Source organism: Candoia aspera, chromosome 11, assembly GCF_035149785.1.
Source record: "Candoia aspera isolate rCanAsp1 chromosome 11, rCanAsp1.hap2, whole genome shotgun sequence".
NCBI lineage: Eukaryota > Metazoa > Chordata > Lepidosauria > Squamata > Boidae > Candoia > Candoia aspera.
Window position 1 is genome coordinate 18,595,954 of NC_086163.1, and position 19,066 is coordinate 18,615,019.

The window sequence follows — 19,066 nt, forward strand, 5'->3', positions numbered from 1 at the left end:
TTTTCCTTCAAAACACTTCCCTGCTTACAAAAGAAAGAGAGTATTCTGGAAACACAAATGTTTGCCTGCAAAAGAGAAAAAACAAAATCCTACCTCTGAGGCTTCATACATGGTATCATAACCATAGGGGTGACTCAAAGGTCTTTGTATTGTCCTTCATCCATTTCTGTATTTGGGGGTTGGTCTTAGCAATGAGAGAGCATTAAAGCAGTTTTTCCCACTGCTGTTTCAGGGAATGAATGAATTGAATGAATTTGACTGAAGCTTTTGAAGACCAGAAGTCCTGTTGATTCCACTAGCTAGCTGATAACAATTTAAAACAAATAAATGATTGCATGAAACAGTGTTAGGTGTTGGAGCATGATCAAACAATATTGGCATGCTGCTTCCCCCATGCCCTCCACTGAGGCTGAGGTCCATTTTTAGTCATCATTGGTTCTTCCTAGGTCAACACTATACTGGGAAGTCCTCATTTTATAGAAAAGTAGAAATGATCCCACACTGGTATTTGCTTATTCTTTTTGTAACATTGGAAAGTGCTTTGGGGTATGCATATATTACTAAGTAAGATGTGCTTCTCAGTGCACGGCTGTTGTGAGACTTCCTGAAAAAACCCCTGTTGCAAGCCAGCTGAGCAAACCCTTGGAGAACTGCGTAGAGTGCGATACACACAGAAGTTATTTAAGCAGGAAGGAGATGAGAGAAGAGTGTTTTCAGTCTAAAATTGACTTGATGTTGACAGCCTTCTTGCAGGCTGCTGTTGAAAACACAATGGACTATTTGCTACCCCCTCTTGCGAGTACCTCTGTGCTGAGCCTAAGAGCTGCAGCTAAGCTGTACATAGTATTAACATTGACTGGCATTACATTCATCTCCTGCGTTGAATGGGATAATACTCATCAGAGCAATATTGCCAAGTGCTTTGTAGACAATCATAATGGGTGGGAAAGCAAGACGGGTCTGTGCTTTAATTGATTTGAAATCCATATTCCTGTATTGGGGAGTCAAGGGAAGGAGGAAGAAAAGCAGAGAAAACTGGTGTTTGCAGATAAACAAGGCTGACCCTACAAAGAGACAATGTTAAATGGTTGCTTTGGGCAGTAGATGCTGTGGGTGGCAAGGAACAGTGGTGAGATGCTAGAGGCTTTTGGATCTTATTCATTGCACCTCATTTGCTCATTTTTTCCCTCTCCTCTCTTCTTTGGATTTGCGTAATATGCTGAAGTGTGGCTTATTAAATAAACTGTAATCGTGTAAGCTCACAGAACAAAATGAATCCAAATTAATAAAGCCCAATAGCTTTGTGATGTGTGAACCAAGCTACACTGAGATTTAATTTGTAAGAAGAAAATCTTTGGGGTCTCTCTATCTCTCTCTTTAGAAAAGGAAAACAATAGTAGACATTGCACAAAGTTGTGAGAATTGGAATTACTGGATGCTGTATCATGTTATCCAGATAAGCTGTTCAAGAGCAATGCTGCCAGGACCCTTGGTTTTGGCTGCCAAAAGTGAAGCTGTTGAGCAGCAGAGAGTTATCAGTGGCAACCATTGTAATGGAAATGAATTCCTTTGAGTGATCTTTCTGCAGATGTTTCAGCCTTTTGTGCACTTGTCTGTCTCCTCTTTGCAGCCGAGTGCACATCACAGAAGCAACACTAAATCATCTTGGGAAAGCTTATGAGGTGGAAGAAGGAAATGGGCACCTCAGGGACCCATACCTTGAAGCCATGAATATCAAGACTTACTTGGTGATTGACCCAAGGGTAGGTATTCTTTGATGTTAAAAAAAAAATGCCTGTACATTTCTGGCTTCCTGGTTTAGCATGTGTCATGCGGAGTCATGGTTTAACAAAATTTATTGGGTAGCCCAGGACTGGTTGAGTTTGCACACATGGGAAATGAAAAGCATACAAACCAGTACAATAGCATAGAATGTGGCGTGAGCTAGGCCAGCTACAAATTGCTCCGGAAAGAAGTTGCTAGCAAGGACAGTTCTGCAACCTGAGCTATGTGGAGAAAATCCCAGAATAATTAAGCCCTTCATAAAGGAGCTGTGAAAGCAAGCTATGACGATGTTGGGCAGACAATGAACATGATTGCTGGGCAATAGAAAGGAAAGGAATTTAGGCCTGAAATCTGGGCTGGTTGAAGGAGTGATGATTGGTATCTAGAGAAACCCCCATGGAAAGCTGAGGGAGAAAAGGATCTGGAGTCTTTAGAGTGGAAAGGAGAAGACCATCTGAATGTCATATTGGTCAGTGACTGTAATAAAGAATTGAATTGATCAGCAAGAGTGGAAGTCAATGGTTGCAGACCAGGGACAAAAAGGGGAAGGCTGCATTTCCCTTTAGGTTATGCAGCCACCCTGGAGTCTCTGTGGCCTAGCCATGCAAAATACAAAGCTGGAAAAAAAAATTAAGGAACAGAAATATGCAGGGAAGAGTTAAATCATCCTAATTTAAAAATACTGTCGAGCTCTGTTGTCTATGTATATATATATATTCTTTAGCTGACACCAAGCTTGACTTTGATCATGTGGCCTATGATTTTATTTTGCAAACCCATGATTCTTTGCTTGCTTCCTCCTTTTTTGTTTTAGATCTTTATTATGGTTTGGTTGTTCCAGGTTTGGAATAGAAATTGGAAATGGGGAGGGGCAGGTAAGGTATCAAAGGCAATAAACCAAATCAGATTAGGGACTGCAACCTGGGAGGTTTGATTTTGGTGTGTGCACTTGGAAAAGGTTAGAAAGTATTAAACATTCAGTTGCCATGAACCACAGATCCCATGAAACAATGGCTTTTAAATGTTGGTCTCCAAGGTGGCCTTCAGGAATCCAGAAAAGGCTGTTCTTTAAATGTGTGTAATTAGACCGAGTACGCTCTCAGACTCCCACGCTTGTTTTAAGCACAGTTCTACCAGCATTCTGAGCATAACTGATTTTTTTTAAAGAAAAGCCCTTCCACAGTGGAACTCCTGGTTCACTTTGCTCGGCTTACAAAAGAAGCTGGGGTTTTTTTTCTCTGTTTTCCAGCAATTTCTAGAGCTCTGACCAAAACCCAAGGGCAATGGCAACCTTATTTTTTGCCTTAGATATTCTCATGAATAAAGGATATTAATGCCAGCTTACGGAATAGAGCTGATCACGGACAGTCAATGGCCACAGTTCCAAATTAATAACCCTTGTAGAGGGTTATTAATTCTTGTAGAGGATCCTGGAAGAAGGAGGCTCCACTCCTTGCCCTCCAGAAAAGTTGGACTACTACTCCCATATCCCCAGCTAGGATATGGGAGCAGCAGGATGATAAGAGTTGTAGTTCAGAATATCTGTAAGATGTCAAGAGGTCAGCTTTTGATTTGGTGTAATGAATTCACCTTTGAGGGGGAGGTGAACTGAGAGGGATTCCTCCCATTTGAGCTATAGGACTGCGTGAGCTTTTGGGGTTTCTTAGCATAGGGATATTTTGCTATTATTGTATTCAATTGGTAGAGGTTAATGTTTGCTATTAATTGGCCTCTGGTGGTTTGGTTCTTTTAATCCTGTTTACCCCTAGTAGATGGTAAGCTGCTCAAGGGTTGGAGCAGCAGGTAAGCCTGTAGAATGTAAAATAAATAATGTGACCAGTTTAGTGCCTTAGCTTATATTCTCTCTCCTTCCCTCCCTCTCTCTCTCTCTTTTATTAGTCAAAACAGCGTGCCACTGACAACCATCTTCCTCATACCAGAGTGCAGGATGGCTTGAAGATGAGGGCCTCTGTTCGGATGTCGCGATTCTTGGAATCTTGGGGGGCAGCTCGGCCTTTTTCTCACCTAAACCATCGAGAGAGTGTGAGCAGCGAGACTTCTGCGCCCAACCGCAGACGTAGGAAGGTGAATCTTGGCTGTGTTTTTTTCCAAAATGTCTCCCAAAGGCAATTCTGAGGCCCTTAGATGAGAAATGGAAGCAAGCATAAGGTTTCTCATGAGCAGGAAAACGAGGAGTTGAAAAATGCCTACATAGACACACATTCCTTTTATGTCTGTGATTGCATTTCCCATTTGTGATGGAGGTAGGATAGGATATACAGGGAGTCGTCAACTTACAACCACAATTGGGACCGGAACTTCTGTTGCTAAGTGAGGTGGTCATTAAGTGAGTCACTCCTGATTCGATGGCCTTTTTTGCCACGGCTGTTAAGTGAATCACGAAGGTTAAGTGAATCATGTGGCCATTAAGTGAATCTGGCTTCCCCCATTGACTTTGCTTGTTGGAAGCTGGTTGGGAAAGTTGCCAAGTGCCCGAATTTTGATCACATGACCACAGGGATGCTGTGACAGTCGTAAGTGCAAGGACCGGTTGCAAGTCACTTTTTTGAGTGCGTTCTTAACTTCGAACGGTCACTAAATGAGTGGTCGTAAGTCGAGGACTACCTTTATGTTAAATACATAATTTCAAAGCAAAAGGGAAAGGAACTCCAAAGACTGAAGGTAGAGAACATCTGTTTAGTAGTTTTGTAGTTGTCCTTGTTCTTCTCCTCCTATTTCTGAAGGGGGCATTGTAGCAACTTCCAACTGTTTGTGATGCTTTTTATCTTCTGGGGACTTGGGTCCAGTTCACCTGTATTTATTTATATGTATCTATATGATTTATCTTATAAAATCTATATGTGTCATTTACATCTTTAAAAAATAAAGCATTCTTCTCCACCCTTTCCCCTTGCTTAGGAGATAGCACTGCAACTAGCAAGTCGTCAGAGAACTTCAGAGAGGCAAGTTGTATATCCCTCTTGCTGCATGGTTCGGGTCTTGTTTCGGTATATTTTCTTAATCCTCCAGTCTGCAAAGCAGTTTATAAGAAATTGCTATAAAGGAGAAACCTCAAAGACCAGCATGCCCGGTAGAGTTAAAAGAGAGGCTAAATAAGTTCCAAAAATCTCCTTGGAAGAAAACTTTAGCAGGCCCGTGAAAGATCAATAAGAGCAAAGCTACACACATCTTCCCACATCTTTGGTGCCCCTATCAGGCATGGCACGAATACTCAATGAACATTAAGTCCTCTAAGAACTTAATGAATAGAATGGGTACCTAAGAGGTGATGACCAATTTTACTACTGCCTTGTGTGGGCAATCAAATCATGAAAGCCAAAGGCATGGACATCCACAGCGGAAGCAAGGGAGACGGTCACCACTTCGTGGCATCATAATGCAAATGATGCAGATTATGTATTTCATCTTTAGGCAAAAGAGTTTAGTAGAATCCACAATGATACCCAAATGGAACTGCAATTGATAGGGTGCAAATCATATTTGTGCCATGATGTTGATACAGGAGTGCAATTTCCATCATGGTGCAAATATGTACTTTCGGTCATGTTGCATGCAATGCCGTTTTGACAGATCCTAATGGATTTCTGTGCCTAAAAGTCTGTTTGTAGGATTTTAGGATCATTTCCAGGCAAATTATGTGTTTAAAAAACTCATTTTAATTACAGAGAGAAGAAACAAATTAATCTATGCATTTTAAAAACATTTTCTTAATAATTAGATGTAACATAAATAGCAGTGAGCAAAAACAAAATTTATATCATGTAAAAGTAATACAATTACAAATACAGTAAATATATATGCAGATATACATAGTACACAATAGTAAGCTCACATACAAAGAAATCATACCACTATTTTTCACTTTTTCTGGGTATGGGTTTCATAAAGAAACTGAAGTTAATTGCAACAGAAACACTCTGTTTACCATTTCCCATATCGCAAGCACAGACACTTGGCTGCGACTTTTCAATCCTTCTCTAGACCACCTTTCTCCAATCTGGTGTTTTTCAGAGAAGTTGGGACGATGACTTCTTGAATTCCTGAGCAACGTGGTTTTTAACTGTAGTAAACAAAATCAGCTAGGTAATTGCTGGAAAGGAAATTCTTGATGAAAACAGAGCCTTAATTTGCAGTTATGGCTTGGGAATTCTGTGTTTGGATGGGTGCCCCCCAGCAGTTACATTGATTTCTCATCCCCATCCCTCTTCTCCCCTCCATCCACAAACAAGCATAATGTAATGATTACAGAGAGGAAGTTGAAAAACCAGGAAACACAGCATTACACATCTTCTCCCTTCTCCCCTGAAATTCCCCTCTACCGTCTGCCCTTTCTTTCAGAATTAGACAAGAGCAACAAAACATGGACTACTGAAAGTGACTAATCCAGTGTTTCTCTATAGTCCTTTATTGTAAAAAACCCCACATATATAAGTATATACAAGTGTGTATATGGAGAGAATACAAGCAAATAATAAAAGCCAAATCAATATTTGTAATATACCAAAAATGTATAGCTGTACCCTACCCTGCAATTTTTGTTCCAAGAGTTCATAGTTTATGGCTTCTTTTTAAAACAAAAATAAAACTTGCTGTTAATGGAGTACCATTGGTTCAAAATAAGGTAATTTTGCGAGCAAAGCTCATCTTTTTTCTTATTAAAAAATCCCTAGAAAGTCACCTTGTACAGTATTTCTGTCAGTTATCATGCTCCTGTGCTCTGCTTCCAGCCAATATTACTACCATTTTGTGAATGGATGACTCCAGTGACTTTTAGCCTTTTCATGGGGCCCCAGAGGTGGAAAGCGTTGAGTTTCTTTCTTTTGCTGTGCCTTGAAATTGCACTTCTGCTGATACCAAATGTAGAGTTTTAAGTACTGTGTGTTGTCAGACTGAAAGATAGATAGGCAACACTATCATTTGCATGCTTATGGTTATTGTTTTATGTGCTTCTGAACATCATTAACTAGTTATATTTTAATTGGTTCTTATACTTTCAAATTGGCTCCTTCGGATTTTTTAAAGAAGTAACACAAAACCTATCTCTCAAAACGGTTTACGGCTTTCTTGGGAGGGTGCAACTGTCCGAGGAGAGACGCTGTTGCTATAATTTTGGGGGGAATGGTTGACTTGATTTGCTAACTATTGGCCTGGACCTCCTGTGCTCCATCAGAATTTTCTTTCTCTTTCTCTGTGTATGTGTTAGTTTGGATGGATCTAGACAAGACCACTTATGTCCTCCTTCTGTTCTAAACTATAAGTGAGTTCTTCTTTCCTCTTATACTTCCAGTGATTTTTTTATCTGTTGGCCAAAAGCACTGCTGATAATTTTCCTGGTAATTTCTCATTTCACCTCCCTCTAAAGCCAGCTGATATCCCTCTGGCAGATGAAAAAGATAACAGTGGTTGGATTTACATACAGCAAGCTAAGCCACACATCATGGTTTATGAACTACTGTAACTGAGCTCACATGTCATGCTTAGCCATTGCCAAACAAGCTGCATTATGAATTAGGATGTGCATGAATCCAGCCAGAGAAATTTCTTGCTCTAGTTCAAAGCCGCAAAAAATGCATGTTATGATAAATTCGTTCAGTAATATTTCCAGCCATGCGTAATATTTGGAATATAAAGGAGCGTCTTTAGTTCAGGCTAAATCTCTGTCTCTTCACAATCTGTCTGACTTCTCATTCTGATTATTCTTGTGGCCAAATCCCAGAGTTTTTACACTTCCATTCTCCAGTGTGGGAGGTGAGCCTCCGTTATGTTGGATGTTCACCTCCCATCCTAGCCCTTTCTCTGCATGTTTGGAAGGAATCTTTTCTGTTGGTGACATTTTTCTTTTTTCTCTTAGAAATACCTCTCAGAAAGGAAGAATGGAAGAAGATATCAATGACAAAATGATGTCAACCATTGAGGGCTTGAGTTCAGCCAAGTAAGAAAGCAGAACCAATCTTCTTGCAGAAAGGATCAGGAGAAGAGATTTCTTCTCTGTTTGTTTTCTATAATAAACAAGAGAGTGGGATCTTGCAGAGAAATTTCATCTCCTCATCTCATGTGCTTGTGTGGGCTGTCTGAAGCTGGTTTTTTTGCTACACCTTCAGTTCCTGGAAAAGGAAGTGTTTCAAAGAAGTTCTCAATTCATTCTTGGATGCCCTGCAGCTTAGCATAGTTGTTATTATTTTAGATCCATCGCTGCAAAACAACAGTGATGTGAACAATCCTGTGTTTAAAGGACAGCCAGTTGCTCTTTAATATTGCAGTTCATTTCTGGAATTCTAAATTGGTTTCAACTTTCCATCAAAGATTCTCTCTGCACTAGATGTTAATGCGAATGTTTAGTGTTGCAAGCTTTTAAGAGCACTTACAGCAAAACAAATCTTCAGAGATAATGCAGCAAATAGAAAGAAGGCTAGATAATTCTAAGAAATACATCTCATGTCTGTAATGCAACAATAGGTGAAACCTTCATTCAGAACTTCCTTAATCATTTAGAACACTTACATTCTACCTTTTATCCAGTTTTGATTGAAGGTAGTAAAACACAAAGTACAAAGTTTTGTATCTTTCCTGCATTTTTTATGGCTCTACCTTGTTTTGTTTTCCTTTATTTTATTTGAATTTCAATACTTCTGTATTTTTTTTAACAGTCTGATCTTCTGAGAAACAAATCCTTTACTTAAAATAACTAGAATTTCCCACTTGGTGCTTTTTACAGAATTTTATATCCCTTCCCTGGGCAAGATCTCAACAGTTTTTTCTTTCTTTTTTCTTCATGCAGACCGTGGTGTGGTCAAAAAGACGATTTCCGTGGACTGTGTGGGTTTTTGCTCTGTTTCGTTGAAACAGGACTTGAAAAAGAGGTTAGTAAGACATTGGAGGAAAATTTAAGAGAATAAAATCTTTCAGAGCTCAAAAACCATTATTTTCTGGGGTTACTGTTTGAAAAGGAAGCTAACTTTAACAAATCAGAATTTAAAATGTAACCTTGTGGTTTCCTGTTTACAGAATTTTACGGTTGAAACAAAATCTTCCGTTCATTTAGCTTCAATCAGTACTCTGGAAAAGGGTATTTTCAGTTTTCCTTTGAATATTACTTTTCTACCTTTTTTGAAGGAATCTGCTGCCTCTTTAGTTGATAGGGTTCTATAGTCCTATGGGTATATAGCAAAGAACCGATATGCTAGGGCTCATTCTGTTTATAATTTTTCCCCTCCATGACAAAGTCACCCCAAAAGCTAGTCTTTTATGAGTATATCGAAATCTTTTCTGTTTCTTTTTTCTCCAGTATCGCACAATCCCTATTCCCAAACTGAGAGGCTATTTTGTCTGCGCCAGCATTGTTTTGCTGTGCATGTTTTCAGTACAGATATGCATCACAGGAGGGTAAGTGTGTGTCTCTATTTTTATTATGTAGTCATCCCAGTTGAATCAGTTAAACTGGTAATACTTCTTTTCCTGCAGTGAACCGTACTATTTTTGCATGTTCAGACGCTTCGTTGCAAAACTGTAGACTTCTTTTCACAGAGTAGCATAGTAAGGAATACAGTAACAAGAAAATAAAAAAGCAAGCCAGGCTAAACTTTTCTTCTTAATGTGCTGGTTTTCTATGTGCCTTTACAAGTAGTCCTCATTTAACGACCACAATTGTGACTGGAATTTCGGTTGCTAAATGAAGTGGGCATTAAGCAAATCTGACCTGATTTTGCAACCTTTTTTGTAGCAGGCATTAAGCAAATCACCGCAGGCGTTAAGTGAACCACATGGTCGGTAAGCGAATCACATGGTTCCCCATTGATTTTGTTTGGCAAAAGCCAGCCAGGAAAGTAACATTGGCGATCATGTGACCACGGGACGCTGCAATGGTCATAAATGCGTACTGGTTGCCAAGTGCCCAAATCGTGATCACGTGACTGAGGGGACCCTGTAACAGTCATAAGTGTGAGAACCGGTCATAAGTTGTTTTTTTCAACACCGTTGTAAATCATTAAACAAATGTTTGTTAAGTGAGGACTACCTGTATTGTCTCTCTAAGTACCAAGAGATGCCATTTCTTTGATCTTACACCACCTGGAAAAAGTTTACTACTTGATTGCTTAAGCTAGCCCTCAGAGCAAGAACACAGAAGTATGCCTTCTTGATTTCCTGAGAAAATTTTGTCAGTGGTTTTATTTGACCTTGATCACAGAATCAGGCTGGAAGGGACCTTTGAGATCCACCTCCTGCTCGGTGCAAGAACCCAGACTAAAGTATCCAAGAGAGATGGCCCAGCTTTTGCTTGAACACACCCAGCGAAGACAAGCACCTCACCAAATTGGTTTCTCTGTTGAAGCTTTGGCTAATGCTCTATTAAAAAACAGTTTCCTGTAACTTGAAACAATTGTCTTTGTCCTGCACTTTAGGATAATACAATTTGTTAGAGATCATACACGACTGCTTTGCATTATTAGCAACCTTAGTTGTTTGCTATTGGGTTCTTCTGTTACAGTTATAGTATGTTTTTAACTTGTCCTGCATGCTGCCTTGAGTCATTTGATGATTAGGCAGCCTTACAAGTCCAATAAAAATAAAATAGAACAATCCAATTCAATCTTTAGCTCCCTGCTTCTCAGTCCAGATTGGTTTCCAAAGACAACTGGAATCAAAATCCATACCCAAATACAATAGAATTAGAGAAAAGTGGAGGGATTTATTGGACCACCAAGTGGTCATGTCCTAATCCATGTGCTTTCTTTTGAAGACAAAGCCAGCGTTACTGCAGATTAGGGCTATCTAGATTCCAGGGACAGAAGGCTGGAGCCTGTGTGGCTTTTGATGGCAACTCCTCAATCTAAACTCATCTTTGGCAGTCATGTAATCCCAGGAAAAAAAAGAAGAGGTCCTAGCTGACACCTAGGTACCTAAAGATGCTCCAAATCACCTTTTCCCCTTGGAATCCAAGTCTCTGCATGGCTGTACCACAGATGGACTCATGAGCTGGCTCATGCTGAGAAGGGGACAGCTATCGTTACAACCAGTCATCATAGTCTCCTCTCGTCTATGTGGGACAGACGCTGTCTTCCTAGAGTTACAAGCAGAGGACTTTTTTGCATGCAAATCATGTGCCAGGCTGCTCCCTCTTGGGATCTTGGTCAGGGATCTTCTTGAGACCTTTGGCATAAAAGCATGCCTACTTTTCCATGGAGCTCTTTCCCTAAAGATAGAATCCATGTGAACTGAATTCTGCTTTCAGGCTTGGCACTGGTGAGCTTCAGTGCAAGGAGGAGGATTTATCTGTAAAAATGGTATGACACAAAGGGAACGTTCCACAGATCTGTTTTCTTCAAGGCTGTGATTGCATCTAATATTTCATGCATATTTAATAAGCACTTAAGAGAATAAAAGTGCTTGGGATATGTGATCCTAAATTAACTCTGAGAATCAAACTCCGGATCTTCAGGCAGCTTTGCAGTAAAAGAGATTCAGACCTTTCTGGAGAATTCACAGCTCCTGAATTCTTTATCTTCTTCTGCCTGATCCTTATCTGCCCTTTTCTCTCCTTCAGGTCACAAACATTAGGAATCTCATTTGGGGTTGTAGCTATCATCATGGGACTGATTTTGTGTGTGTGTTTCGCAGATGATTGTTGGGTAAGTAGAAAAGAAAACAAGAAGGGAAACAAAAACCCAAGGCCACAAAATGTCTTTAAAAAGACCTGTATCACTAAAAGGTGAACTTTCAGCTGAGGTTTTCAGGTGTGCAAAGGGAACCATGTATTGCTACTGTTTGTACAAAGCCAAGGTGCTCCGTCATCTCATTCTAGGGCTAGAATTCTTGTCATCTTTTATCTGCAATGTGGCTATAATGGGGTGGGTTCTCTATTGTTACTTTTAAACTGATTTTGATCCCAGAGAGGCTTCATACAGTAAGAGAGTCTCTCTGGCATGGAATCTAAAAGGTCCTCACAAAAGGAGGAAAGAAGGGGAGGGAGAAGGGAGGAAAAAGTAGGCAGTGGTGCTGGATTGTAGGAGTTGGGATGGGAGCACTAGCTCATCAGGTGACAGAGGAGGGATAGGAGGCATCCAAACAAAGCTGTGGAAATATTCCTGGTTCCTTCTGCAGTCTGGTGGAATTGCTGTTTCCTAGGTGACTGTTGATGTGTTGGATGCCTTTTCCATTTCTCGCTTGTCTTCAGAATAGATGGCAATGCATTTATTATTCAGACCCACCCCATGTGGTTACTGCAAGCTACAACCTTTTCCAATAAACAAAGTATGGAAGTATGCAGCTTGCAAGTTAGATCCTTGGTCTTTCTAGCCTAGCGTTGCCTACAGGAATAGCAGCAGCTCTCAGCATGGTTGGGAGCAGAAATATGCCTTCCCAGCTGTGGGACATAAGATGCTCTTAACTGGAGATGCTAAGGACCGAGGTGGAATTTTCTTCACATGGTCTATGGGTCCTGCCCTGGATTTCTTGCTTGTCTTCACAATGGGTGGCAACGCATAGCCCATTTCACTGTTCAAGCCCACCCTGTGTGGTCACTGCTACAGTCTCCTTTTCCAATAAACAAAGCATGGAAGTAGCTAGTCTTCTGCCCTGTTGGGCCACCGCCTCCCACGGTGGGAGAAAAGATTTGTACAACTCTCTTCATTTAAAACAAGTGGAGCCAATGGTTCTAATTATCCTAGGAAGTGCAAATATGTACGATGCTATGAGGCAACTGCATGAATGACCATTGAAGGTGGTGGGTTTGCCATCTTGAAATGTTTACTCTTTTTGGCAGAGATGCTGCGCAAAGCGGTGGCCACTAACACACTACCTCTGCACGCTTTCTGAGAAAGTGGAGACGATGCCATCCGTCAGGCTCCCTCTGGCCATCCTTGCCCTTGGCTCTCTGCTGATCCTAGCTGTTTTCAACTTGGTAATTCCTCCTGCTGAATCTTAGTGGGGAAGCATGCAGTGACACTGCTCACCTCCATCCGTGCTCATGGCTGATGGGAAGGCCTTATATCAGTGTTTCTCAACCTCGGCCACTGGATTTCCCCATGCTGGCGGGGGAATTCTGGGAGTTGAAGTCTACACATCTTCCGACGGCCAAGGTTGAGAAACACTGCGTTATACAATCAAGCAGGAAGCATGTGCATAATTAGGGGAATTCACTGCTGCAAAATGCAAAGTAGCTTAAATGTCTTTGGGAAAAGAAAAGTTTCAGTGAAGACGGACAGGCTTGGGGACCAGGAAAGCACTTTTTCCCTTTGAAGAGATAAGGTGGATCTGACCATGAATGAGGCTGTATATTTTATGTGTTTTTCGATTTTAAACGTGTTGTCAATTTTTGAAGATGTCATGAGTCGCACCACCAGAATTTAAAAGTTGCCAAATTTATGCAGCCCCAGATTGTCCATCTCTGGGATAGACATCGGATTAGCCTCAGGACTTTTTGTTTAGTGTATTACTTTATCAAATGTATTTTCTACTTTTAATTTGTTTAACTATGCCTGTACCTGATCCGAGAGCCCAATCCCTAATACGTATATAGATCCTAGGTGTTTGGAAAAAGTATTTAGTTGAGGACCAGATTCATGAGCGCTGAAAAAAGAGAGCCCTTGCTCCCACATCCTGATGGCTTCTCAAAAGCATCTAGTTGGCTGCTGTTTTACAGCAGGAGATTCGATTTAAAGAAATGTTTGGACTGGCCCAACAATTGCTGTCTTTCCATTCGATTACTAACACCTTTGCTCTCATAGTCACTCTTTGCCAAAGCCTTTCCCTGAGCTCATATTGTCGGCCCCACCAGGTGGACCAGACCAGGACATCAACTCCACAGGAAGGCTAAAACTACTTTTATGGAGACTGGCTCTTATACCAGAATCTTGCCAGTCTGATTGCGCTGCACCTCCTCCTCCTCCTCCTTATAGTTCAGTGAATTAGAGAGGTGTCTGTCTGAGCCACTTCTGAATGTTATCTGGATGTTTTGGACTGAAAAATTGCTTTCTCCCCTTTTGCCTAGGCAACAGAGCCTGCATGTCTCCATCAAGGTCATCTTATTTTACTCTCTCTCTATACATGGCTGCTGTGATGCTGTAGTGAGTAAAGAGGATAGCCTTGAAGGACAGAGGGAAAATCCGCTACCAAGGCAACAGACAGACAAATGCAACTTTCCTTGCCCAGGCTAGGAAAGTGGTTTACAAAAAAGCTTCAGACAAGTTTAATTCTCCTGAAGATAAAAGGGGGAGGAAGGGAAGCATATTCAGACTTCCAAGATTATACAGATAGTCCTTGCTTAACGACCATTCATTTAACAATGGTCCAAAGTTACAACGGCCTCGGAAAAACTGCTTTACAACCTGTGGTCAGGCTTATGACCATCGCAAACTGTCACACCACCCCCACGGTCACATGATTGCAATTTGGGCACTTGGCAGCCGGCCCACATTTACAACCACTTGCAGCATCATGTGGTCACCTGATCACAATTTGCAATCTTTTTTGCAAGTTTTCAGCAAAAAGCCATCCATTGGGGAAGCTAGATTCGCTTAATGGCCATTGTAAAATGGTCGTAAAATTGGGTCCAGTCGTAGTGACTTGCTTAATGACCGCACTGCTTAACAACCAATTTTCCAGTCCCTCTTGTGGTCGTTAAGTGAGGGCTACCTGTATAACTGTTCTAATAAAAGTTGCTTTAGGTCTGCATGGAGTCTGTTTTTTAGTCCGGTCTATCTTGTATGGCTGACAGGTGCACAGTAATTTGGGCACAGATGAGCTGGACTTCAGTCTGAAACAGCACAGTGTTTAAAGTCCTGCTTAATCGGGGAGTCTTTCTTCCCATTTCATTGAATTTCTCTGACTTCAATCACCCTCTTTTCCTTTTGAAAACACTTGCATGTTGTTCTTTTGGTAATAAATGTATGTGTTTTGAATTTCCACCAGCATATTCCCTAACCAGCTTTTAATGTCTTAATTAGCCAGTGAGCCAGCCCGGTGGATATCATACTTTACCACATGTCAACCCAGTGAGTAAAAAGCTGATCTTATTGGCTAGATTAATTGCTTGGGCTTAATAGCAGAAGTGACCTGGCTTTCAGCAGCTGCTTATCGCAGGGTGAAAATATTCTATAAGGTTTTGATTATAGTCTCCACTGACTTTACCCCAGCTATCTAGCTTTTTCATCTCCGTTCTTTAGAATAGATTTGCGGTTGTGGCTCACAAATTGCCTTTTTAAAAGCTTATCACAGGATGGAGATTTCGAAATGAACCTTGTTCTATTTGGATTTGACATTCATTTTGTTGCATTTATATTCTGTTAAAGCTCTTGGCTAAAAGGTGGGTTAAAAATTAGAACACAAATGACTCAAGTGACTTTGAACCCATTTGAAATGTTTATTTTGAAAAGTGGGTCACATATGCATTGCTTTTGTTTAGGTGGTCATCTTTAGTTGTTTTCATCAGCCCCCCTGGCTAGTTTAGATCAGAAAATCAACTTGAGAGGAAGACTAGAACTATAATTTATTGAGATAGGGTATAATAATAGAATCTTGAAAGCCTGGTTGGGCTGTATCTTCCCTCCTTCTTATACCCCAGTATGTCAGAAAGGAGCCTGCCTGAGTCACTTCCAGATACTATCTTGTTTCCCAGAATTAAAGAATATTTCAGCCCTCTTGTATATTTCTGTTAAGCTTTCTCCCTACAGTTTTGCTGGTATGAAGCCCAATTTATCACCTAAATAATTGTTTATGTCCTCTCCCCCCTCCCCCCCCCAAAAACAGCTGGCAGGAAACATTTCAGGAGTTGAAGAGGAATCTCCTACAATGACTGTGATTTACCCGGTGAGTGAAGATGGATATATCTTAAAAATACAGATTTTGGTCCAGCCCTGCATACAAGGGCAAAAGTCAGTTGGGAATGGGTAAAGAAGTGTTTCTCAACCTTAGCAACTTTAAGAAGTGTGGCTGGGGGATTCTGGGAGTTGACGTCCACACATCTTAAAGTTACTGAGGTTGAGAAACACTGGTGAGAAAAGTCTATACGGGTAGACCTCGCTTACGACAGCGCTGAAAAAATAACTTTGCAACCAAGGGGTGTGTTTACGACCTTCACAGTGTCTCTTGGTCATGTGATCACCATTACAGTCAGGTCACGTTGTCCTGTGCCTGACCCATTTTTTTCTCCCCCCGACCCCAGAGCAGAGAGAGTGGAGATGAAGGGATTACGAAAGAGTATGCAGGCATACCATGGGGAATACACATCGAAAGGAATGCACCGGCAGCCATGACTGTGCCCTGCAAACAGCTGGTGTATTCCCCATGGTGTGCCTGCTTACTCTCTTATAATCCCTTCCTCTCCAATAAATGTAAATACAGACATCAGTTCCCTTCTTGCTAATTATCCCAGTGCCAGGATGAGCATTCCAAAGGGCGGGGGAGTGGGGAAAAAGGAAACCTGAAGTAAAATTATAAGCCCAGTTGCAGTCACGAATTCCCACTTAGCAACAGTTTTGCTTAATGACCGAGTTGCCAGTCGCCATTGTGGTCGCTAAACGAGGACTACTTGTACTGGGTTAACCCAGTATTTTATTTTATAGCTTAATGGTGATTTTTAGATTCTCCTTTAATAATACAACATATGTCATAACTTTAGAAGTAACTACCGATATATGGAAAAACTGTAACCTCTGTGATATTTTAGATCCCATGTTTAGTTACTTATTTGTATTCAGATACATTATATATAAATGTATACTTTCAGCAGGTCAGGAAATAATAAGCCATCCTTGTTTAGGATCTGAGCTAGTCCCATTCGAAACCATGCTCTTGAATTGCTATCTAACAGCAACCTGGTTTCTGTAAGGAGTAAAGCTTGGGTCTGCTAAATTCTTCACAATTGTGCAGGGGAAGTATGTCAGTCTTTTGCTTTGCTCAGGTTGTTTAATTTCAATATGCAGTGCTAAATAATTGTTTTTATGTTATGAGGCAGCCAAGCTTTTATATAGTTATATGCACAATATTTAAAATAATAATAATAACAATAATAATAATAATAATAATCTATTTCCTAGCAGTCTGACATGAAAGCATTTGCTAACTCTTGCTTAAATTCTTCTTCTATACCAGTATTATGCCTACTGCTGTCTCCTGGGTTTCATTGCATGCTCTGTGTTCCTTCGAATGAGTTTTGAACTCAAGTTAATGCTGCTCTCAGGAGCCATCATGGGATATTTCATCATATTTAACAGCAATCAAACTTTGAACAACGGCAACAGTACCAGGTAGAAAGAGCTTATGTCTCAATAGTAACTTTGCTAGGGGATGGGGTGGGGTGGAGTGAAAAACGTAATGAAATAATACTGGCAAAGATCAGCTTATTTAGGAGTCTGTTGACTACTTTGAGACACCATTTCCCCCCTGAAAATATTGTGGTGGTACATGTTGCTTGGACTGTGTGGTATGAAATGCTGCAAGGACCTAGTGGACTGTACCTGTGAGGTCACTGCCGTAAATAGCATTTACTATTTGCTTGCTTTATTTTGAGCTTTGCAAACACCCTGCGGCGCATTGAAATGTGTGTTCTAACAAGTCTGAAATCAACTCACATTTCTTGCCCCTTCCTTCCTCCATAAATGGTGGGTGAATTGTGAAGGTCATTTTCACTGTTTCACACGAGGAAGATACTTTCAACAACTTTTGTTTCTTATGCATTCTGTAGTTTGAAACTTTGGACCTTTTCAAGGATAAACATGTTTATTTCATGTAATTATTCTAATTTGTTCTTTTATTTTCTGCTTCAGGCTTTTTATAAGAAATCCAAGAGAGATGATCAATCTGTATCTGGCACTCTTTTATATAACTCTGGTTCTGTTGTCCAAGCAGGTATGGATCCCTGTGTGGCTTGGGTCTATGTATCTCCAAATTTCCAGCCCAATAGCTGGGGAAGTTGATCACAACACCAAGAAGTACAGGTAGTCCTTGCTTAACAACCATTTAGCCATTTAGTCAGGAGTTATGATGGTGGTGAAAAAACAGACTTTTGATCGTTCCTTGCACTTATGACCATTGCAGCGTCCGCGCAGTCATGAGATTGTGATTTGGGCACTTGGGAACCATCACACATTTACGATTGTTGCAGTGTCCTGTGGTCACCATTTTTGACCTTCCCAGCCGGCTTCTGATAAGCAAAATCAATAGGGAACCGCATGATTTGCTTAACGACCACCACAAAAATGGTCATAAAATCTGGTCCAGATTTGCTTAGTGACCTAAAGTCCTGTCCCAATTGTGGTCGTTAAGCGGGGACTACCTGCCTTCTATCAGTTGTTGTTATTCTTTACATTTGTCATTGTCATCATTATTCATAGAACAAATGTTCAGGCAATATATCAAACTATAATATATATAATAAAAACTAAAATATGAAAAACTAAAGTATAGAGCTTCCTTATAATCTGGAAAATAATCTATTTATATTCCAAAGTTTTCTTACAGTCATCATGATTGAACAGAATTTGATGACCTTTTCTGAGAATTCTGAAATTCTCAGAAATCCGCTAATAAGAATTCATTTTCTTCCATAGAACAGCCAAAGTAATTAGCAGGGAGTGGTGATATTAATTCAGAGTGGCACATATGGTGTGATGGACAACTCAACACAATATGATGTTGATTGAACTACACCTTCCACCTAGGAGCAGGTCCTCTCTTGGAAGTGAAAGTTACTCTACCTCCCTTCCAAATCATTGTTGGTAGAACATAAAGCCTGGCATTGATGCCGCAGTTGACTTTTGTCTTTATTTTCTTAATGCACACAACCTCTAATGCTCAAAAACGTTGGGAGAAGACAAGAGCAAACCCCTTTGCACCGTGCGAGGACGGATGATATTGAATCAACCGATTCCTTTTTCACAAGAATGTTCCTTTCAGATGGGAGATCTAACTAGTGCATTCTGTACATCTGCCTCCTAGTACTGGAAATGCCTTATCATCCCTGCGTAGTGATGCACACATAACCAGAACACATCCCAGCGCTTTGGTACACAGATAAAGTATTCATTATAGTCTAATTTTCTCCTAAGAGGCACATTTCTTTCTCAGCTGCACTTAATTGTGTATCCCAAGGCATTGCTCTGGGCTCCCCATACTGACTTAGCAATCATTTGATATTATTCTTGTTAATAGTTTTACTCATTTGAGCTGTGTGCATGTGAAGTGGCTGTGATTGCTGAAATCTGAGCATAAATCTCCATATGTGAGATGTGTGTCTATACAGATTTGAGCCTTTTATGTTAAAATA

The 19,066-nt window shown here is 40.6% G+C and overlaps 1 protein-coding gene across 1 annotated transcript in view; it reads left to right on the forward strand.

The window, feature by feature from the left end:
• ADCY7 (adenylate cyclase 7) overlaps nt 1-19,066 on the forward strand; it is a 39,881-nt gene that overhangs the window by 12,771 nt on the left and 8,044 nt on the right. Inside the window, exons 9-21 of the mRNA XM_063312744.1 lie at nt 1,631-1,763; nt 3,685-3,870; nt 4,708-4,748; nt 7,010-7,063; nt 7,658-7,738; nt 8,585-8,666; nt 9,092-9,189; nt 11,348-11,432; nt 12,566-12,703; nt 14,748-14,795; nt 15,550-15,609; nt 16,894-17,048; nt 17,568-17,649. Coding sequence (XP_063168814.1) covers nt 1,631-1,763; nt 3,685-3,870; nt 4,708-4,748; nt 7,010-7,063; nt 7,658-7,738; nt 8,585-8,666; nt 9,092-9,189; nt 11,348-11,432; nt 12,566-12,703; nt 14,748-14,795; nt 15,550-15,609; nt 16,894-17,048; nt 17,568-17,649 — 1,243 coding nt within the window. The remainder of the gene's footprint in view (nt 1-1,630; nt 1,764-3,684; nt 3,871-4,707; nt 4,749-7,009; nt 7,064-7,657; nt 7,739-8,584; nt 8,667-9,091; nt 9,190-11,347; nt 11,433-12,565; nt 12,704-14,747; nt 14,796-15,549; nt 15,610-16,893; nt 17,049-17,567; nt 17,650-19,066) is intronic.